Source organism: Mobula hypostoma, chromosome 27, assembly GCF_963921235.1.
Source record: "Mobula hypostoma chromosome 27, sMobHyp1.1, whole genome shotgun sequence".
In the NCBI taxonomy this organism is placed as follows: Eukaryota; Metazoa; Chordata; class Chondrichthyes; order Myliobatiformes; family Myliobatidae; genus Mobula; species Mobula hypostoma.
This window is the reverse complement of record NC_086123.1, coordinates 31,712,100-31,736,564: the sequence shown is the minus strand read 5'-3', so window position 1 is coordinate 31,736,564 and position 24,465 is coordinate 31,712,100. Positions and strand designations below refer to the sequence as shown.

At 38.3% G+C, this 24,465-nt stretch overlaps 1 protein-coding gene across 2 annotated transcripts in view; it reads left to right on the top strand.

Moving 5' to 3' along the window:
* smtnb (smoothelin b) overlaps window positions 1-24,465 on the top strand; it is a 272,508-nt gene that overhangs the window by 77,713 nt on the left and 170,330 nt on the right. For both annotated transcript variants that reach the window (XM_063034479.1, XM_063034478.1), the window contains exons 3-4: window positions 2,164-2,257; window positions 23,441-23,519. In XM_063034479.1, coding sequence (XP_062890549.1) covers window positions 2,164-2,257; window positions 23,441-23,519 — 173 coding nt within the window. The remainder of the gene's footprint in view (window positions 1-2,163; window positions 2,258-23,440; window positions 23,520-24,465) is intronic.

Here is a 24,465-nt window from a genome sequence, read left to right as displayed (position 1 = left end):
AAATTAGATGAATATGATTTCTTTTTCATAAATCAATTCTTCCATTTAATCTGAGAATGTACACAATATACAACCTGAAATTCTTGCTCTGTGCAGACGTACATAAAAACAGAAGAATAACCCAAAGAATGAGTGAGTAAAAATGTTGGAACCCCAAAGCCCTCTTCTCCTCCTCCTATGCACAAGCAGCAGCAAAGCATCAACCCTTCCCCTTTGTTTAAATCATTAATATCTCACAATTTTTTTCAGATCCCTTAATTTAGATTCTAGCAATTTTCCCAATTTTTGATGTCAGGTTAACAAGCCAGTAAATTCCCTTATATAGCTTTCTTCCTCCTTTTCGAGTGCTATCATGTAGGAATACACACCAATTCACAGGAACAACTCTAGAATGTATAGAACTTCTGAAACATACATTACCTCTAGCAAGCTATTTCAGATCATCAGGTCCTTGTAATTTGCATTTTTTAAATTTACATTTCTGGAAAGTTTCTTTCTTCCCCTGTGATGATGGACATAATTTTTAAACATTTTTTTATCTTCCATCATAAACTCTCACCTCTATCCATAAGGGTTCTACATTTGAGTATTTCAGACATTGAAGGAATCAAGGCATATGGGGACTGGGCAGGAAAATTTGTGGTCTTGTTGAATGGTGAAAAAAGCATATGCTACCAAATAGCCTACTTCAGCTCCTATTTTCTAATGTTCCTATGTTTTTATTTTAAAAGACAATTAGGGGGTAACCTAACAAGTTAGCATATTGTAATCTGATGTACTTCCAGCAATGGTAGAGTGCTTATAAATGGAGATGAGCAAGTGGTTGACAAATGCAAGGTGCTCTGCAACATGGGCTGGAGAAGGTTATGTAGATAACTGAAAGTTTTAAAGTTGAGGCATTGCTGGACTAGGAGACAATTTGGGTAAATGGCCTCTGTAGTAAATGGGCACCATGCATATAGATAGCAGACCTTTCATAAACTCCTGTACAGAGAAAGTATAACATTAGGGTAATCTAAGAGAATAGAATAGTCAAGTCTATTGAAAACAAAGAAAGGTTTCAGCAGCAGATAAACTATAGTGAGAGCACAACAGAGTGATTTTGGTGGTGAAGGTACGTGGTCAAAAGCTTAGCTCTCTGTCAGATTTGACAGAAGATTTGGTTGACATCATGGAAGAGTGGGTCATAGCATAGAAGATTCTGGAGCTACTAGAAATCCAGAGCAGCACACACAAAATGCTGGAGGAACTCAGCAAGTCAGGCAGCATATGTGAAGAGGAATAAACAGTTGACATGTAGACTGAGACCCTTCATTAGGACTGGAAAGGAAGGGGGGAGAAACTGGAAAAAGAAGGTGGAGGGAGGGGAAGGAGTACAAGGTAGGTGAAACCAGATAAAGGGGATGGTGGGTGGGTGGGTGAGGGATTTGAAGTGAGAAACTGGGAGGTAATAACTAAAAGAGGTAAAGAGCTGAAGAAGAAGAAGAAAAAATCTGATGATAGAAGAAGATAGTGAACCATGGGAGAAAGTGAAGGAGGAAGGGTACCAGACAGAGGTGATGGTAGAGCAGGTTGTTAATGAGAAATTGGTGTGTTCAGTGAAAGATTTTTCGATTACACTGAAAGTAGCAAGAAGCAAAGAAAGGGTAGAGGATATTCTGCTTATGAATGCATATATAATAATATAATCAGGTGAATACAAGTGGGGGAATAAAGAGCCATTGGAGAACAGTGGCATGAGCTGGTATTTTATATTTATCTCCAGGATGTTGAAATTGGATTATTGCAATGGTCACAGCCACATACTGTGATATATTTACGAAGAAATCAAGATATTTGAAGGTGTAGATAATGAGATCAACTTACATAATAAAATAGGCAAGACACAAATTAATATTGAATTAATTGAATCTTGCAGAGATTAAGCATTGGTTTTGTGAGCCATGGGACATAAACATATCTGAGGCAAAATAAATGGAGGATGTGTACAAAAGGAAGTGAGGGCACAAAGATTTAAAAATACTTTATGAAATCTAGTAATATTTTAAAAGATTACATGTGTATGTATAATGCCTGCTAATTCAATATGGAGTTTGCTTGAGAACAGCTATCTTTGACCCAAAAGCTTGATGTTTTAATTTTCCTTTCTGAATGTTTTGACAGATCTCACAGACAAGAAGAAGATCAGAAAGGGTCCTTGGATAAGCTTTCAGGAAAACTAGAGTCCATTGATGACATTGATGAGCTAACAACACTGGTGAGCAGAATTACTTCTTTGACAATGTGTTAATATGTAGCTTCCAGTAAGATGTGTATGATCGCAGCAGCTTGTACAAGGTCAATCAAAGATGTTATTGTCTTTTTTAAATGTATTGTTTATAATCTCAAGACCCTGCTGGACATTAAAAACTTAAAGTACTGCAGGTCTACCCCATTAGTTTATTAGCGGAGAAATGGAACGAGCTGTACTTGGTGCAGATCATGCTGCTGCCCGCATCAGAGAGGCGTTGGAAGAGTGGGTGCGTGGAGGCGGTGTTCAGTCTAACAGCCAGAGAGCATCTTAGTTGCTTTTCTTGTGATCGCAAGACCCTGTTGGACGTTGTTAATGTAGAATGTTGCAAGTCCGATTCACTGATTGATTGGCAAATGGTGGGGCAGCTGCATGGACTAGTCTTCAAGCACCTCCGTTGGAGTTGGTGCACTCCACCGGAGGTGGTATGATGTGGCATCCCAGCTGGAATTGGTGCTGCTCCCCAGTGTTCACTCAGCAAGCTGTATTGTGTTCGATTGCAGACTGCTGCAACATTTAATAGACTCAGGGTCTTGGATTTTTTTTAATGTGACTATATTTTACTGATATCTTGCTATCTTATATGTGCTATATGTGCCTTGTGTTGTGTGTGACTGTTGGTATCTTGGCCCTGGAGTAACGCTGTTTCATTTGGCTGTATTCGTAGGTACTCATGTATGGTTGAATGACAATTGAACTTGAACTTTAAATATTACACGGTATTCCGATGTACACGTAATTTTTTTGGCAGATTACTCATCATAATAGAAGTCAATTTTTATTAGCAACTACAGTGAAGTAAGTTCCCATTTTTTGACCTAGATTGATAAGATGTTTTGACCTGACCAGTTTAGAATGTTTACGTACTTCAGTACCACCACATTACATTGACAATCACTGTAAATTTCCAACATCATTGTCATAACTTTTCAAATTTTGGTTGTACTTCTATTATTTTTTGAACTATTTTTCAGTTCGTCTTCAGCTTTAATGATTGCAAGTTTAGAAACCAAACAGAAGAAATGCTTGATTCAATACTTAATCTGGCAATATAGATGCTATAATTAGACACAATGCCCCAAAACCCCAAAGCCGAAGTGGGAATGAGCTGTTAATTTTCCTGCTATTCATGACACCATATGATCCTTGGGTGAGGATGGATTGTTGGCTTTCTCCATCAGCAATCACCTTGCAGTATTTCTCAAGAATACAAATGTTCTGGAGTTCATCTTTAAGTTGTCTTCTGGCTGTTTATAGAAATTGGTAGGAAAATATGTATTCTCTGTTCCTTACATATTTAACAATTTTGCTTTCCTGTGAAAGTCATTAGCCTGCTACTGATCATGTCTGAGCAAGGATGTCATCTTGTCAATAGGTTAATTGGAAAAAGAAGATGAACATAATTAATAAAGATGTACAATGAGAGTGAATTAATTAGCTATCTTCACCATTTTGGTTCTAAAGTTCCAAATAGGAAAATTCTATTTTCTGAAGTGTGTAGGGATGACCACTGGGTGGTGCAATAAGCAAGCTTGTATTTTCTGGTTTTGCAATCAAAACTGAAGCACCCTTTCTGTAACACCAGAAAGTCTGTAGATGCTGGAAATCCTAAGCTACACACTCACAAAATACTGGAGGAACTCAGCAGGTCAGGCAGTGTATATGGAAATGAATAAACAGATAAAGCTTCTGGCTTAGACTCTTTTTCATTACTGGAAAGGAAGGGGGAAGACACCAGAATAAAAAGATGGGAGAGCGGGAAGGAGGATAGCTGGAAGGTGCTAGCTGAAGTCAGGTAGGTAGGAAAGGTAAAGGGCTGGACAAGAAGGAAACTGATAGGAGATAGAGTAGCCCATTGGAGAAGGGAAAGGAGGAAGGGACCCAGAGGGGAGGTGAAAGGCCGGTGAGAAGTAAGGGGCCAGAGTGGAGAATAGAAGAGGAGGGGAGGGGAAGGGAATAATTTTTTTTATACCGCAAGGAGAAATCTATATTCATGCCATCAAATTGAACATCACTTTCAGCGTTTTGTTAAAGGAGACCGAAGTAAATGCAGTTAAGTTTCATAAAATATATCCATTAGGAAAAAGTAAACCTTTTCTATAAAAGAGGGAGAAAAACTGCTTTGCAGAGGCTTTTCGGTATGCTTCATTTTTAAGTTCAGAAAAACCTTTTGGGGAGCATCTGGAAAACTATTCTTATTTCTAATAGATGACTGAAACTAACTTTGAAGAAATTGGAGTGCAGAAAGTGGTAGTTCAGTCCATTTATTCGTCATCTGCAGCAATCATCATTCCACAAAACTTTTCTGTACCCATATCTTGATTTTAATTACCTTTCTAACTTGAGCTTCAGAGTTTACAGTCATCTGAATCTAGTGATATATTGCACAACCTCAGCTTTTGCTTTTTTAAAAAATATTTTTCTACTCTGCCCCAAATGTTGTGTGTTTTGTCATCTTATGTCTTTTGTTCTATGATTCCTCAAGTTCCTGCAATATTATGATTCCTGCAATATTAAAATAAAATTGTTGTCTAAATCCTATCTTTTGGCCTTAATTTAAAGTAGTAATCTTGGAATACATTGCAATTACCTCTCTGCCTACCAATCTTTTTCAAAGCCTCCTTTTTAAAACTTCACAGTACAAATTCTATTACAGTATCTTAACCAGATATTAAGTCATGAATGATAACTTCTTAGTTGGTCCATTATTTCACTTCTTTGTCTCCAAGTGGGACCATATCAGCCCCTGCATTTTCTTTTCTTACATTGTCCAGACTTGCTGGACTCTCCTTTTATTTCATTTCCTACAAGTTAAGTTTGTAGTAATGCACAGAGTTTTCAGCATCAGGTTTTCTTTCCTCCATGTGCAATTAACTATAATTACTCCAAGGATTTATCCTTTGCTCCCTTGTTTTCCAGCCACATGAGTTTTATTTGTGATAACGTTATGTAAATGTTTTCTTTAATGGCAGATGTTGTGGTCTACATGGGTTGAGTATAATGTTGTGTAGCTTCCAGTTTGCAAATGTGCTTCTGTAATATTAGTGCTCTAGTTCTTAAAGGAATTTCAACTTCCAAATGCCACTTTTGTTGTGGGCATACAACAAAAATGACAGAAAAGTGCCGAGAGGCTTACTCAGGACAGAGGAAAACAAATTTCTTCACCAAGATTGTCATGAATGTTGGGAATTATCCACCTAAGAAAGCTATGGAGTGCTGATAACTGTGTATATATCCAAGAAAATTGATCAATTTTTAAGATACTAAAGGAGTTATTGGATATGAGTTAGTGCATTAAAGTGAGCCTGAGATATAAAATCAGCTGTGATTCTTTTAAATGGTGGAGCGTGATCAAGGTGCCAAATGGCCTAATCCTCCTCCTTGCATATTCTTATGGTTTAGTGTAATTTCACTTTTAAGTTGAATAAAACACTTCTGTTAATATTTGAAACTTTGTGTAAAGACAAATACATTTTATAGAACTATGAATAGTCATGTTCATGCAGCAATCCTTATTTTAGCCCAAAACATTGAGGGAAATGATCAAGCTTTTGAGATAAGTGCTATATATTTGTATTCACAACAGTAAGAGGTAAGGTAGTGTTATAGCTTTGAATGTGGGCTATGTATTGTGCTTCCAGTGTCTACCATTTGGATTGCGTTAGCTGATGGCCCTTGCATAGAAATGTAGATTGTCCATTGAGTCATCATGTCATAGAGTAATGCAGCATGGAAACAGGTCCTTTGAACTAACTCATTCATGCAAAACAAGATGCGTGAGTTAGGCTGATAGTCCTACATTTGGGCCATATCCTGCTAAATCTTTCCTCTCAATGTACCTGTCCTGATGCCTCAACTACCTTCTCTGGTAGCTCATTCCTTATATGCACCAGTGTATGTGTGAAGAAGTTGTCCCTCAGATCCCTTTTAAATGATTCTCCCTCACCTTAACCCTATGCTTTCTCATTTTTAATGCCCTATCTTTAGGGGATAAAGATTGTGTAGATTCATCCTATCTATGCCCCTCATGATCTTATACTTGTAAGGTCACCTTCACTCTTGTGTGCTCCAAGGAAGACTGTTCTGGATTGCCTAGCCTCTATCTATAACTCAGACCCTCAAATCCTGGCAAAATTCTTATCTTCTTTGTTCCCCTTCCAGGTTAATGAATTTTTTTTCTGTAGCTGGGTAACCAAAGCTGTGCACAACACTGAAGCACCATTTTCGGGGAATTACAGTACTGTATTTTTTTTTTGACATTTAGAAATGTTTCATTTCAGTATTTTCGAAAGCATCTTTGTTTTACAGAATGTTTTACAGGTCTAAGACTTGCACAGCACAACAATGTACCTAAGAGGACTGATGCAGTTTTAAAGGCAAAGGGTGGTTAAAAAACTAAGTCAAATTGATATTTCGTGTGCCCACCCTTTGGCTTTAAAACTGTATCAGTTCTCTTAGGTACATTGTTGTGCTGTTTTACAAGAAAATCTGCAGTAGATTGTTCTGAGCATCTTGGAGAATTTACCGCAGTTCTTCTGCAGGCTTTTGCTGTCTCACTTGCTTCATTCTTTCAAGATAATCCCAGCCAGCCTCGATGATGTTGAGATCAGGACTCTGTGGAGGCCATACGATCTGAAACCATATATAAAAAAATATAGGGTGCCTAAGACTTTTGCACGGTACTGTATTTACTTGTAGTCCTAGGTCTCTCTGTTGTACAACACTGCCTGGACTCCTACCATTCACTGTGAAAGTTATACCCTGTTTTGAACTCCCCTTCCTCCTCCTCTTTCACAATCCAATCCCTATTGGAATTAAGGACAATATGGTATTTGCATTTCACACTGCACCTGACTGCTAATGTTTGCAATTCGTGCACAAGATCATTTACCATCAGACAATAAGACATCAGAGTCATAGCATCTATAGAGAAACAAAAATCAAATTATCATGCTTGATCTTGCATCTGAACTCGTCAGCGCTGTTCACTATAGTTCACTGTAGGAAAAGAAAACCTTATAGTATGTGTGAAATTACATGCACTGTGTGAGTGAATTGCTGGGCCATGAACTTTGTATTGAGTTTGTGTCACTTTTGGGTTGAGCAGCAGTGAGTATCAGTGCTAGAGACCCAGATTTTCACAATCTATATCAGTAATTGTAGATGACAGGGTGGAGATGTGTCTCTACCAAAGGGGGTACAAGGTGCTTCTTTCCTCTGCTAGCCTGCAGGTCACCCTTGGGCAAGGTGTAGCACCTGCTTAGCCCCCTGATCAGAGTCGGGTGGTGCATATCACAAATCCTAGATATACGACCACTGATCCCAGGCAGACAGTCTCTGAAGAGTATTGATAATATAGACCATGAGACCATAAAATACAGGATTAGTGCAGATATTAGATTATTAGATTAGATTAGATTAGAGGTACAAGTCATGTGGAACAGAAGTAAGGGACTGGATAGCTTATTCCTGTTTATATTTCTTTCTTTCTTTTTAAATCTTTTTATTGAATAAGTATACAAAAAGGTAAGCCATATAGGCACTAATACACTGTTAGAATATAATAAAATTACAGGAGATATTAATACAAAAAAAATGATACAAACAATGTAATTTAAACATAACGTACCAAGGTAACATAATAGTATACTAATTTTTATATATATATCAATAGAGAAAAGGAAAAAAAACCCCCCCAAAAAACCCACCGTGCAACTAACTAAAAGCAAAGCAAAGCAATGGGCTAACTTGAAACCAAACAGAGTTAAAAAAACTTAAAATCACGTCCTCAATCCCGACCTCCATTAAAAACAGTAAAAAAAAACAAGAAGGGTATATATTACATTAAATGAAAATATTGAATAAAAGATCTCCAGGTCTGTTCAAATTTAAATGAGGAATCATAAAGATTGCTTCTAATTTTCTCCAAATTCAAGCATAATATCGTCTGAGAAAACCAAAAAAAGGTAGTTGGAGCATTAGGCTCTTTCCAATGTTGTAAGATACATCTTTTCGCCATTAAAGTAAGAAATGCAATCATTCTACGGGCTGAAGGAGAAAGATTACTGGAAATTTTAGGTAGTCCAAAGATAGCAGTAATAGGGTGAGGAGAGATATCTATATTCAATACCTTGGAGATAATATTAAAAATGTCTCTCCAAAAAGTTTCCAGAGTAGGACAAGACCAAAACATATGAGTTAAAGAGGCTATCTGCCCCGGACATCTATCACAAAAAGGATTAATATGAGAATAAAAGCGAGCTAATTTATCTTTGGACATATGTGCTCTATGAACAACTTTAAATATTTCTTGTTCTTTTAAAATGGTCAAAGATTATTTTGGTAGTGTTTTTCCATACTTTGCCTACAGAGGGAGGTGTCTCCAATGTTTACTTGTATGTATAGGGCAGCAGATCTACTCTTTTTACATGGCAAAAACAAATTAATTAATGATTTTAAACAGAAGTTTTAGAAAATAGATGTTGTTGTTCAAGTGCATCATTTAAGACATTCCATATTCCGCCATTGTAACATTTCTGTTCACCTGCCATTCTCATCCCACCTCAGAATTAGATTCTGAATTATTCACGTGCTAGCTGCATTGGAAATGCTATTCATAATAATTTCAATGGAATAAACACTTATGCAGGACTATTTGCCACTTGATGTTGCTTTATGTAAGTGAATAGTTAACCATGGTATTAACTACAAATTGTGAATCCAGTGGATGATAAAGATTTGTACGTATTCAAATGTTCAAGCATTCTATGCAGGATAAATGCTGGCTTATTTTCAGTTACTGATTTAATTCACAGCCTTTTTAAAAATCTGTTTTGCTAGAAGAATCAGTTATGATTTCATTGTAGTAGAAAAATTAATACATAGAAAATTTCTGCTAGAGAAGAATATTTGGCTTCCCATTGTTCTTAAAGTACATCCAGGTAATTTTGGAAAATGCTGCATCAATCACCCTTTCAGGCAATGCCTTGCAGATGCTCCTATCTTCTGAATGCGAAAGCTTTTCTTGTCTCCCTCCAATTTCTCAATTAACTAATTTCAATATATGCCTTATGGATTTGTCCCTCAACCCCCATCCAAGGGAAAAGGTCCTTTCTGGTTAATCTCTCAAGGCCCCTATAATTGAATACATTTGAGTTGTGTCTCTTTAGCGTATCTGATCATTCACAGCAACAGTTCGCTAGTGCTAGCATCATCCTGGTAAATCTCATCTGCACCCACTTTTGTACAAACATTTGTTGTTTTCTTTTAGCTTTCAAAACACATTTGTTGGAGCTCTGTGTGGGAAGCAGTGGAGAGTGCTGAAATAGCTGGGAAGAAAAAGAGGAGCAAAACCATACTCAGTAGGAGGTATTTTTGAGGAACTCCATTTAAACTTCAACTTCAACTTCACAGAGAAGCAATGTTGAAAATCAATACTTTATCAACTAGCCTGTTACAAGTAATTTAGCCTACATCATCCGCAATGAAATAGGCAAATGAGAAAAATCAGAACTGTCTTAAGGCATTCCAGAGGACAGAGACAAAAAAAATCGAGAGAGAATTTTAGGGCTTACAGAGAAGATAGGGCTGCCAATTGTGAAGCAACTAAAATATGAAAGAATAGAAGAAAATAGTAATAAAGAGGTCATAAGAGGTAGGAGCAGAATGTGGCTGTTCAGCCCACCGTCTGTTATGTCATTCAATCATGGCTGATTTTCCTTTTCTCTCTCAACCCCATTTCCCACCTTCTCTCCATAACCCTTCATCCCCTTACAAACAAAGAACCTATCAATCTCTGCCTTAATTCCACCCAGTGATGTGGCCTCCACAGCTCTCCATGGCAATGAATTTCATGGATTCAACACCCGCTGGTTGAAGCAGATAATCAACTTGCTTGATGTTTCCGCTGTCTAAGCCTTCAGGCAGATTGTACATAGATTTGAGACAGTATGTGGTATATAAAGAAATGTGAGTTATTCTGATTCCAACTGTAAACATCCTCACCCATACAGCAGAAAGTGGAGGAAAAGGAGTGGAATGCTCTTAAATGGGAAGATCTAGGACTTCAATCTTAGAACAATGGGAGAATAACAAATCATGTTTGATGGTTTTATGGCAAGGAAATAGTTTTTTTTAGCAGCTAGAAGAGACAGGTTTGGGAGGTGTTGTCTTGTGGAACTGTAGTTGGGACAGTTCTGGAAGGCATTTTTGGATGAACTGCTTTTGAACTCTATCATTTATGGGTACTGTTGATTAGTGCTACTCAAAAAGAATCCGGTTTATCAGGTTTGTTGTCAGGTCATGAAGTTTGTTGTTTTGCAGCAGTGGTATAGTGTAATGCATGAAAATTAATTGAAATTATTGCATTGACTGTTCTATTTATTATAAATTACTATGATTGCACATTTAGACGGTAGACGTAAAGATTTTTACTCATGTATGCGAAGGATGTAAGAAATAAATTCAATTCAATACAATTTACCATAAGAATACGTGTACAAAAACAAATAATGCAGGAAGAGAGCAGAATGGTGAGGTTATGTTCATGGGTTCAATGTCCATTTAGAAATCTGATGGTGGATGGGAAGAAGCTGTTCCTGAATCATTAAGTATATGTTTTGGGGCACCTGTACCGCCTCTCCAATGATAGTAATGAGGAGAGGGCATGTACTGGATGGTGAGGGTCTTTAATGATGGATGACACCTTCTTGAGGCATCACCCTTGGAAGATGTTCCCTATGGTGAGGAGGTAAGTGTCCATGTTAGAGCTGGCCGAGTTTACAACCCTCTATAGATTTTTCCAATCCTGTGTATTGGCCCCTGCATACCAAACAGTGATGCAATCAGTCAGAATGCTCTCTACATTACATCTGTAGAGATTTGCTAATGTCTTTCATGGCATACCAAATCTTCTCAAACTGTTAATGAAATATAGCTACTATCATTCCTTCTTCGTAATTGCCTCCTTAGACATGAGTAAGGTGTCAAAGGATTGGAAGGTAAGAAGTTATTTTAAGGGATTCTAAATTATTGGAAGGTATTCTTAAGTATTTATATAGATGGGGCTAATTGGAGATGGTAATCATGGCTTTATGCACAGTAGACCTTGACTAACCAATCTTACAGAGTTTTTTGAAGAGGTTACCAGGAAAGTTGATGAGGGAAAGGCAGAGGGCATTGTCATTGTGGATTTAAGCAAGGCTTTTGATAAGGTTGGTCAAGAAGATTCAGTTGCTTGGCATTTGGGATGAAATAACAAATTGGATCTGACATTGGCTCTGTGGGAGAAGCCAGAGAGTAGTGGCAGGTGGTTGCCTCTCTGACTGGAGTCCTGTGACTAGTGGTGTGCTGCAGGGATTGGTGCTGGGTCCATTGTTGTTTGTCATCTACATCAACAATCTGGATGATAATATGGTAAACTAGATCAGCAAATTTGCAGATGACACCAAGATTGGAGGTGTAGTGGACTGTGAGGAAGACTATCAAAGCTTGCAGTGGATGATATCAAGCTTGAGGGGACAGTGGATAGTGAGGACGGCTAACAAAACTTGCAGCCGGATCTGGACTAGCTGGAAAAATAGGTTGGATTGGAAAAACAGCAGATGGAATTTAATGCAGACAAGTGTGAGGTATTGCACTTTGGGAAAACAAAGCTGGGAATCTTACACAGTGAATGGCAGTGTGCAGTAGGATGGAGGGATCTGGGAAAACACTTCCATAATTCCTTGAAAGTGGTGTCACAGGTAGGTAGAGTCGCTAAGAGAGCTTTTGGTACATTAACCTTCATATGTACAGGAGTTGGGATCTTATGCTGATGTTCTACAGAACATTGGGGATGCCTAATTTGGAGTGTTGTGTGCATTTCTGGTCACATACCTACATGGAAGATATCAATAAGACTGAAAAAGTGCAGAGAAAATTTACAAGGATGTTGCCAGGACTTGAGGACCTGAGTTATAGGGAAAGTTTGAATAGTTTAGGACTTCATTCCCTAGAATGTAGGAGATTGAGGGGAAATTTTAAAGAGTTATACAAGTTTGAGGAGTATGGATGGGGTAAAAACAAACAGGCTTTTTACACTAGGGTTTGGGTAAGACTAGAACTAGAGGTTATGGGTTAAGTGTGAAAGGTGAAATGCTCAAGGGGATCATGAGAGGAAACAACTTCACTCAGAGGGTGATGAGAGTGTGGAACGAGCTGCCAGCAGAAGTGATGGATGCGAGTTCAATTTCGACATTTAAGAGAAATTTTGATAAGTATTTGGTTGGGAAGGGTATGAAGGTTTTTTTTATGGTCCAGGTCAAATTGATAGGACTAGGCAGAATAACAGGTTGGCATGGATTAGATTGTCCAAAGGACCTACTTCTGTGCACTAGTATTCTATGACTCTATGTGGGCCTAGGATAGATCTTAAGCGATGTTGACACCTAGGAAGTTGAAGCTGCTCACCATTCCACTGTGGACCCCTTTATGAAAACTGCTGTGTGTTCTCTAAATTTCACCTTCCTGATGTCCACAGTCCATTCCTTTTTCTTACTGACACTGAGTGCGAGGTTGTTGTTGCAACACCACTCAACCAACTGATCTGTCTCACTCCAGTATACCACCTCGTCACCATTGAGGTTCAGCCAACAGCAGTTGTTTCATTGGTGAATTTTATAGATGGCATTTGAGCTGTGCCTGGGCACACCGTCATGAATGTATGAAGAATAGAGAGCCGAGCTAAGTATGTATCCTTGAGATGTGCCTGTGTTGATTGTCAGCGAGGAGAAGATGTTACTTCCAATCTCCACTGACCGTGGTCCCGATTAGGAAGTCAATGATCCAGCTGCAGAGCATTAACTAATAGCATCTGTATACTACTTTTCCATTTCTTATAAACGTTTTCATCTTCCATTGCTGAAATAAGATACTCTTCCTAATCTTCAGGCTTTTTGCTCTTTTTGGCAACATTTTAAATCTTTTACTTTGATCTTACATTATCTTTGACTTTTCTTTCTAGTGATGCCTGGACTGCTCTTACTGTTGGGATATGATATCTCATTTGCTGGAAATTGTGTATTAGTTCTTTAAATATTAGCCTTGTGTCCATTTATATCGAAACTTTTAACAGAGTTTCCATTTACCACAATGAATTCAAGCTGCATTGGGTCAGCTTGTTTTGAATATACAGTGGGTTCTGGTTAACTGGGACACATCAGAGCCAATTAGCCAAAATTTCATGGAAATAGTTTTGAAAAGACAAACTACTGCTTAACTGAGTAACAAATTATATACTAAAATGAAATATAGAACAAATTAGAACACTGCCAATGTTACTGCAGTACTATAAAACTGTATTAGTTCCTAATAGTTATCATATAGTGTACACTTCCATGTTCTTTTGACTGATTGTAAATGAACAAAATCAGTGCAGGCACCTAGTGTAGATAATGGATTGCCTTCATTGCCTCCTGCATGAAGTAGTGTCAAAAATCACTGGCTTTTAATTCGGCTTCGGTCGGTCCAGATGAATAACATAACATAACACAAGCATAAGCAATTGACGGTGTTTAAAAACTCTTCACTCTAAACATGGTGTAGCACCTTAACATTTACACAAATGCACTCGACTGATGCTAGTTAGAAATTGGTGATCTTTCAAATCTTAATTTTTATTGTAACATTCAAGATGATTGTTGATACCTTCAAATTCTTCATAGTTCCTAACCTGTTGTAGTGAAATCATTTCATTTTCACTCCAGGCCATTTCTCGCATCTCCATGAATGCTTGAATCTGCAGTGAGCAAAACAGTTCAGGGTTGTCTTACTCCTTATTTCTTGCCCACTATCAGTGACAAAAATCATGGCTTTTGAACATAAACACAAACCACTGGCGCTATTTAAAAACTGACGCTCTTAAGTGCAGTGTAGTGACTAACGGCCACACAAGTGCATGCGACTGATGCTATTTAGAAACTGTTCAGCAACAGTCTCCTGTCCCAATTTGGGCATAGTGGCCCAAATGAATGAAGGATATCACAGCTATTTTCTTGATTAGTTTTTGTTCTTGAGAGTTGTCTCAAATAAGCGGCTGCCTCAATTAACCTATGGCTCAGTTAACTGGAATCCGCTGAATTTAAAGCCCTGATTTTCATTTTATCATATTTTAAATAACTTTAAGTCTTTAAGTAAAGATTTATAATATGGTGATCATTCTTCCCTAAAGGCTCTTAACCACTTAATTGTAAATTAATCCTTCTATTTTGCCCCACATCAGATCTAAAATAATGTGATTTTCCCTTGATTTATTGAAATATTGATTTGGGAAACCATCCCCTTTACACACACCATGAATTCATCCTCCATGCTATTATGAACAGAATGCATGGTTCTGTTGTGTGTAAATTAGTGGTCAAAGCTCCCCACAATAACAGGTGCACACTGAGCAGAATTCAAAGAAAAGGATTAGGTCAATGGGGCCCTTATGAGTACAGTTAGTAGGTATCTGTACTCACAATGTGAGCGAATCCTGGTACCTAAGATGCCATTTTCTCCTCACTGAAATGTAAAAAAAAATGTTATATGTACAATATTAAGTACTTGGATTTTTCACTATTTAAAGGGATGCTCAGACATTGTAAAATCCGTTTACTTCAGCTGAACTGCTCATTCAATAGATGCTTCAGTATTGACGCTGCTGGCAGCATTCCATTACTGGGGCTTAGGGATATCTTGGGTAGTCCATCCAGAGGGTTTGAGACAGAAGGGATAAAAGATATGCCAATCTGTGCAAGTCTACTCTCATACATGGACCTCTCTGCACACAATACTTTTGGAGGCTCAAGTTTTCTCTGGTAGTCATTAGAAATATGTGAACTTAGCCCAAGGTTATATGTGAAGGTCAAGGGGATGGTGATTTCATTCTCATGGCTATTGGATCAATGCAGCTATTAATAGCCAATCTATTCCATTATTCACAACTTGCTTAAATCTAATGTTTTTGAAACAGAGACACTATGAAAGTGGATCTAAATCTATGAAAATACTGGCGTGGAAGCTGGAAAAAAAAGATAGCAGGAAATACAATTCATAGAATTAGGGATCCAAGAACAAAAGTGATAAAAAAAAATAAGCTAAGTGAAATTCAGGAAGCTTTTGAAGTGTTTTACAAAACTCTATATTCTAAAGTTTCAGGGGGAAGCATAACCCAAATTGACACCTACCTGAATTCTCTTAGAGTTACCCACTTTAAACGAAGAACAAAATAGAACAATGACTGCTGACATAACTGAAACTGAACTAAAAACTGCAATTAGTAGGCTTAAATTAAGTAAGTCACCAGGATCAGATGAATATACGGCAGAGTGGTATAAAGAATTTAAAAATGAGTTAATTCCTGCTTTAATCCCCACACTGAACTGGGCTCTATAAAAGGTGCAAACGCCACCCAGCTGGAAGGAGGCGATAATCTCAGCTGTACCGAAAGAAGGCAAGGATAAAATGGAATGTGGGTCATTTAGACCAATATCTGTTCTTACTGTAGATTATAGATTATTTACCTCCATCATGGCCAAATGATTGAATAATATGGTCAATTATCAGGATACAAGATTAACATAGATAAAACCCAATTACTTTCATATAACTATAGCACATTAAGAGAAATTGAAAGTAGATATCCCTTGGCATGGCAAACAGAGTCTTTCAAATATTTGGGCATCATCATGCCAAAAGTCTTGGCAAAACTATCAAAATGCAATTATTTGCCTATATATAAAAAAATTAAGGAAGATATAACAAGATGGAATCTAATTCCTTTCTTTAGTCTCAGTTCAAGGATTGAATCCATTAAAATGAATATATTGCCCAGGTTACTATATCCCTTTCAGACCCTACCAATAGAGATTAACCAAAATCAATTCAATGAATGGCATAAAATGTTATCAAGGTGTATATGGCAAGGTAAAAGACGTGGAGTTCGTCTCAAAATTTTGGAATTAGCCAAGGAAAAGGGGGGATGGGGCCTACCTTCTCTTAGAGATTATTATTTTGCAGCACAGATGAGAGCTGTGATATACTGGTGCAACCCATCATATGGCACTCAAAGGAAAAACATTGAGGAGAGGATACCTTCCATCCCCATGCAGGCAATTTTGGCTGATAACAACCTACGAAGTTATATAAGTACTATTGATAACCATTGGGTGAAATGGACTCTTAAAATATGGAAAACTATTATAAAAGAATATAAACTAGAGGGAGATATTGTAAATCTCAAATGGTGTGCATATGACTCGGATTTTACGCTGAATAAACTGGATGCTAGATTTAAGGACTGGACAGCTAAAGGAATAACAGTTCTATGCAATATAATGAAAGAAGGAACACTGTTCAGTTTTGAAATGCTTAACGAGAAACACATATTAGAAAAACAAGATTTTTATCGCTATTTACAGATGCGACAGTATGTTAATAGGTGGGTTAAAAATGTAACCAAGGCAAGTACATGTTTGATAGAGCTATTTAGAAAAGCATATAATTCAGACAACAGTAGTAGAATAATTTCAAGCGTGTATAAGGGTTTGTCAAATCTTAAAACACACTTGACTTCATAAATTAAAACAAAATGGGAGAAGGAAGGAGGGATAACTATATCTGAGGAAGAATGGACAATAATAAGGAGGTATCAATGGAAGTGTACCAGTTCACAGAAATGGAGGGAGTTTGGGTGGAAAAACCTGATAAGACATTTTATTACACCCTCTCAAAAATCCCATTATGATAGTAACCTCCCTGTTTGCTGGAGAAATTGTGGAAATCAAAATGCAAACCATTACCATATTTTCTGGGATTGCCCCGTTATCAAAGATTATTGGAATGGAATGCACAATGCCCTACAAGACATTTTTAAATGTGAAATACCCTTAGAAAGTAAGACCGTATATTTTGGGTATATACCTCAAGAATAGTTGAAAAGAGATAAATATTTAACGAATATACTGCTGGTGGCTGGTAAAAAGACTCTTACCAGGAAATGGTTATCACAGGAGAGCCCAACTTTAAATGCATGGGTGGAAATTACAATGGACATTTACAAAATGGAGAAGATAACAGCATCTGTCAATCATAAATTGGAACAATTTGATTAATACTGGGAAAAATAGTTTAACTACATAACACCCTGTAGACCTGATATTATTCTCACAAATCAATGATTATGTTGTAAGAAAAAAGATCACTCCCTACTTGTACATAGTTTTCCTTTTGTTAGTTCTTTTTTTTCTTTCTTTTCTGTAAGTGTATACCTCAGATAAATACTATGTGGAGATGTGTGGCAAACATGACTATATGATATATACATACAGTATCTGAAATACATCTTATGGAAATGTTTGTATGATGCTGAATTGCAATAAAAATAAGTTACAAAAAAAAAGAAACATAGTAATCTACAGCACATTACAAGGCCTTTGGCCCACAATGTTATGCCGACCTTGTAACCTACTCTAGAAATTGCCTAGAATTTACCCACCACATTACCCTCTATTTTTCTAAGCTCCATGTACCTATCTAAGAGTCTCTTAAAAGGCCCAATTCTATCCACCTCTACTGCTTTTGCTGGCAGTGCATTCCACGCACCCACCACTCTCTGTGTGAAAAACCTACCTCCAACATTATTTAAAAGGTGGGAGGAGGTGGTGGGGAGAGAGAAACAAGGTGATGGGTGAAATCTGAAGGGGGAGGAATGAACTAAAGAGCTGGGAAGTAGATTAGTGAAAGAGATACAGGGTTGGAAAAGGGGAAGTCTGATAGAAGAGGATAGAAGAGGACAGGAGGCCATGGAAGAAAGGAAAGCGGGGCGGAGCACCGGAGGAAGGTGATGGGCGGGCATCACCCATCAGGTGACGGGTGTAAGGTGAAGGTGAGTGAGGGAAAGGGGAATGGAGAATGGTGAAGGAGAGGGGGAAGCATTACCAGAAGTATCTCATTTACTGATTTGCCAATGTTGCAAGTGCAGAGAGCTATTTACTGCACACATACCCATAAGGGCACCCATTAATAACCAAATTTAACAAACATACTCAATATATTTCTGGTTTCCAATTGATGGCCAATTCCATGATGGCTCCATCTTGTGGGAGTGTACACTTTTGGATATATTTCATGGTCAACTCTGCCAGCTGAAGAATCTTGTGTGGAAAGGTCTGTCTATTTCTTCTCCAACTACTTATACCAGTGTAAACGTGAATTAAAGCACCTGGGTATAACCCAACAAAATAATGGAAACATGGTAGGAACTGTCATTACCTCAAGGATGAAATTCTGTTACCTGCAATATTCTTTGAGTAGCAGAGTTATTTCATTGCAGAGTGCTGTATGCCGAAGAATCTTTGCAATCACTTCCCAGAGTTGATGCTGGAATAATAGGAGATGCAAACATGGAATTCATTGGCCCTGTCTTGAGGAGCAAGATCAGGAGTACGAGAAACCCTACCTGGGCAATATCCAATGTTTACTTAATGCAATAGCAGAGAACCAGACACTGTATCGTTCCATAAAGCCCTGATGTTTTCATCTGTGTAAGTGGCTTCCCCATAAACGTTTAAACTAGTTTATTATTTCACTGTAAGGGAGAACGCATGCATTTTGAAGATTGACAACTATTATTACATGTACTTGAGATTTATAAAGGCACTGTATTTCTTCCAATATGTGTTTCCCTTTTCTAGAAAGCTCAATGTTCACTCAAATTTCACCTTTTTTGGTTTGAATTTCTCCTGCCTATAGTTACAAGCACTGAAAATTATGTTGGCATACTTTTACTGGCAAATATATTTTTCCTGATTTATCCAGTAACTGATCTTCCACAATCAGTAAAAAATATTATTTTGAGTGCAGGACTGCAGTAATTCTGGTCCTGTAAAATGACAGGGGAAAATCAAAGTGGTCCCTTTTTTGGTTACTTTTGCTGTAGGTTAGTAATACCTATCCACATAAGGAAACCCCTTATATTGTTATGAAAACAAACTAACCCCCGTTAGTGGAGTAGGGAACCGCGAGTCATAGACATTCAGCAGATAAGCAGGTCTTTCTGCCCATCAGGATGACGAGCCAAAAACAACTCATTTGCATTAATCCCTTGTTTGATTCACCCCCACAACCTCATCAACTGTGGTCTGGTCAATTGATAATTAAGAAGCTGTAGGTTTAATTAATAACTGCTTACCTTTTAGAGTATTATGGAGAAAAGAAATTAAAATTAATTATAAGATTCAGAAGAAGAACATTTAAGCTTAGAATAAAAACAGAAGATGCTCAGCAACTCTGGCAACATTTATGGAAAGAGAAACAGAGTTAAAATTCCAGATTGAAGACCTGTCACTAGAACTAAAATGAGCATTTAAATCTGACTACTGCATTTATTTCTGTGCTTTTTATTTGTGTCAAAAATCTTCCTAGAACATTGCAGAGATAGCATATTCTTGTTGGTGGAGAGGGTAGACAGGCTAGACAGAGGGTAGGCAGAACAATGCTGATGAGTTGGTAAGGAGGCAGAGCAATGGCAGATGGAATTTAATCCGTATAGATGTGTGTTGATGAATTTTGAGAGGATTAATAGGTTGGGACATGGATAATGAAAGCTGAGGCCCAACAGAGTCATGAGGAAATTTTGTTCGTCCATCATTGACGTCGATGAGGACCTCGACACCATTTGATGGTGTCGAGACTAGCGTGTGATTTGGATTTAAGTGAGGGAGAGTTGCGCATCGTCAGCCTCGTTCTCTCTTCCCATTTCCCATCTGGATCCAGTGGCAAGACAGAGTTGAGACAGCTGGAGATGGGACTAGGAGCAGTGGATGATCAGGATGTCTTCCGTGTCTTGTCCTGCTCTACATGTTCCATGACGCTTGCAGAGACCGCCTTCCTGACTGTTGAACCTTCCATTGGTCTCGTCTGCTCAATCCGCCGGAGTCTGTCTTCACATGCTGGGATAGACAACTCCCTATCTCACCGAGGGTTTGAGACCCATCGGCTACCCTCACCTGGTTTAGCCAGCTCGTCAAAGCCATTGCCCGGGTGTGGTCACTGTCACATGCAAACAGCTACGGGGAGCCACAAGTGAGAGCTGAGTGCCAGGTGGGGACCAAAGGTGGAAAAACCGCCTTGAAAAGGATGCGACATGCTCCCCCACCAGAGGTGCTAACCTTCCCTTACACCCCATGAGGAATAGAGGGTCCCTTGTGTACATGTTCAAGGATCCCTGATGATGGCTACACAGGTGAATAAGATGGTCAAGTAGGCATACAAACTACCACCCCACCAGCCTCCGGGTCCAACATATTATTCCCTGTAACTTCCACCACCTCCAAAATTTTAGCAACACACATCAAAGTTGCTGGTGAACGCAGCAGGCCAGGCAGCATCTCTAGGAAGAGGTACGGTTGACGTTTCAGGCCGAGACCCTTCGTCAGGACTAACTGAAGGAAGAGCTAGTAAGTTTTTATTGCCTAGGATACAAAATCTAAGAACAGGGAGTTATGGTTGTACGATGTAAAACTTCGGTTAAGCCATAGTTAATGTACTGTGTGTATTTCTGGTTGCCATGATACGAGAAGGATGTCATTGCACTAGAGAAGGTGCAGAGGAGGATTATCAGGTTATTGCCCAGGACAGAATGTCTCACTTATGAGCAGAGACTGTATAGCTTTATTTTCCTTGGTGTAGATGAGGCTGAGGGGTGATTAGATTGAGGTACTTAGGCAGACACTTTCACAAAATTTAAGACATACAATACTTAGATGTGAATTTTAATTGTTAAGATATAGGAATCTATTAGTCAAATGTTGGAAACTGGGGTCAGAGTAAATGGGTACTTAACTTAAACTTAACTTTTTAACTTAAAGCATCACTCAATAGGCTTCTGACTATTTACTTTTTTTCTCTTAAAGTCTAATTTAAAATATACTTCTACTGATGTCCACCAGTGAGCGTACGGTACATCATATTTGTTTGAAGGAATCCTTCCTTCCTGAGTCAGTCTCCATTTGTGTGCATGTTCCAGCAAAATATCAGAGAGCTCATTTTTATTTCAGATCCCCACCCCAATCCCACTCCTAGCATAAAGTTGTTGGCAAGACTTGTAAAAGCTGAGGTCAGATGTTTTAATTTGGACTGAGTAAATTTCCCTCTTAGGATTTAATACAATAATTTATCAATGTGACTGTACTCAGAAGTGTACAATTGGAGCCGTATAGAAAAGTGAAAATATTTTTTCAGATTTATGAAAAACAGTTGAAATAAAGAATTCCTGTTGGGTCAAGGTTGTATATTTCTGATAAAGACTCGTGCCTGAGCTACTAATCTTTTGAAGCTAACTGACATGCCATCAAATTATAACATTTATCTGAAATTAATAGCATTGTTGTTTTCTACAGGTTTTAGTTATTGGAACAAACTAGGAATTGCTAGATCAGAAACCTAATATAGTTTCCACACTGTCTGGGACAGTGAGTCAAACTGTCCTACATTTCTCTTGTGCATCAAGTGTTGGTCTTTTGTTTTTATTTTAATTTTTTTCTTCAATTGGGTTCTTTCATGTTTCTTGCTTTGTGGCTCTGTGAGCAAGCAAATCTCAAGGTTGTATAATTTATATATTAATAATAAATGTACTTGAATGTTGAATAAGTCAAGTATGACTTTTTAGCTTGTAGGGCTCATGTCTCTTTCATGGATTAATGAAGCATTGAGGAAAAAAGAAAAAATATATTTATCTCAATGTTTATTGTACTCTTCTAATTTTCAAAATGAGTTTTGCTGCTATCAAAAAATATGACATTTTGAACAACAAGCTAAAATATTGCAAAACTCATTCTAAAATAGAATAGTAAGTCAGGCTGGGGGCTCCTTATACTTTGCTAATTTCATGATGATCTGAAGTAGGACCACCATCTATATACAGTACACCAGCCTTTGGAACTTTACGTAAATTGCCAAAAGAAAGGATCAGTGGTGCAGCTGATAGAGCTACTTGTTTATAGTAGCAGAGACCTGGGTTTATTTATTTAGAAATACAGTGCATCAACAGGTCTTCTGGCCAGTGACCCTACATAGCCCAGTTACACCCCTGTGTCTAATTTACCTACCAATGAGTGTATGTGGTTGGAATGTGGGAGGACTCCAGAGCACCTGGAGGAAACCCATGCAGTTATGAGGAGAAAGTACAAACTCCTGGCCTCCATGTTGCTCTCCACACTGGGTAGTGTGTGCTCTTTCTACATTAAGAATAATGATCAATATTTTTCTAGACATTAAGAGAATCAAGAGGTACGAGGATAGAGTTAGAAAATTACACTGAGGTAGAAGATCAATCCTGATCTTGACGGGCTCTTTGACTTACTCCTCCTATTTTTCATGCTTTTGTATGATTCTTGCCAAAGGCTACTCGCCCCCTGACCTGCTCTGGTGGCTCTGATATCTTCTAGAGCTTGTGCTCTTGGTGGAATCTTCCATGCATTGAGTTAAGGGAGAGGTCCAAAACTGTGAATGATCCAACAAGTCTTTAATAATCCTGATAATGAGTCCTGATGAAGGGTCTTGGCCCAAAATGTCAGCTCTTTATTTCTCTCCATAGATGCTGCCTGACTGCTGAGTTCCTCCAGCATTCTTTGTATGTTACTCTAAGTCTTAAATGGTGGACCTGACACAGAAAAGCTGTGATTGTGAAGGTAGAATAAGATTGCACTGAAAACATGGCCCCAGTGGTCATTGGCCACCGTGCCACAAAAACTGGTCACCAGTAATCAAGAATGTATTGCTGGAATGCACACTGGAGTCCTCCACTAAACGAGACAAGGGCAGGTTTCCATGACACCTAAAATACTGTGGCAATGATGGATTGGTTATGAGGGTGGGCTGCGATACCTGTTGTCCACAGACAAAAATCTGCAGCGATGTGAGTGATGTCTGGTGTCTTGGCAACACACAGTGGGATAGGGTTGTTCTTCAGCAACTGTATTCATAACTAAATAGTGATCTTCAGGATACTGTCATCAGGATTTGTCTACAAAAAGTAGTATGAAACATTGTTTCAAAGATGTTTATTTACACTATTAGCATCAGGTTTGAAATTCCATTACTACAATTTCTTTCTTTTTGGTATTTCAACAGCTCCGAAGTGCAGCTGAATATGAGGAACGTAAATTAATTAGAGCTGCTATGCGTAAGCTCCGTGAACGGGAGATTGAAGGTGGGTCAGTCTGTATCCTTCATATATAAGTTTATTCAGATGAATTTATATTAACATAGTACTGAAATGATTTGTCAGGGGAGAATCTTGATTTTGTTGCTGGTGTTAAGTAAGCTCCCTGTCGACACGTTTGGTTTCATCATGGAATCAGGTACGTGAAGTGAGGCTGGTTGCTGATAATGTCGCACATGCTCATTGCTAACAATTTTATTTATTTACTTATTTATTGGGATACAGCACAGAGTAGGCCGTTCTGACCCTTCGAGCTGTGCTGCCCAGCAAACCCTCTCCCCCCCGCCCCCCCGATTTAACCCTAGCCTCATCATAAGACAATTTACAATGGCCAATTAACCTACCAACCGGTATGTCTCTGGATTGTGGGAGGAAACTGAGCACCCACCAACTCCTGACAGACAGCAGTGGGAATTGAACCTGTGTCACTGGTACTGTAAAGAGATGTGATAACTACCACGCTACCGTGCCACCTAAAGTTTGTCTTCATTGTTAACTATAGTTACACTTTGCATCACAGTTTATTTAATTGGCATTAGCAGCAGACCAACTGACTTGAAAAGAGAGAGAGAGAGCTTCACAGAGGTTGGGGAGAAGAGTTTTAAAAAAAAATGTTTCGCGGGGCTCAGCACATTAGCGGTGGACCAGTCGATTTGAAGAGAGAAAGGGAGAACTTTGCACATGTTGGAGAAGAGTTTATAAAAGGAGTGTTTCATGGGGATCGGCACATTAGTGGCGGACCAATCAATTTGTGATTCATTAGCAGGAGCAAATAAAAGTAAAGCAGGGTCAAAGCAGAGAGGCCATTGTGTGAGGGGACTAGTTTAGGAGTGGGTACTTGAGGCTTTGGCGAGGAGGCACAGGTAAGTAGCAAGTAAGATTTTTGTACTTGTTAAATATAAAGTCACTAAATTAGAACTGATTAAATAAAGGG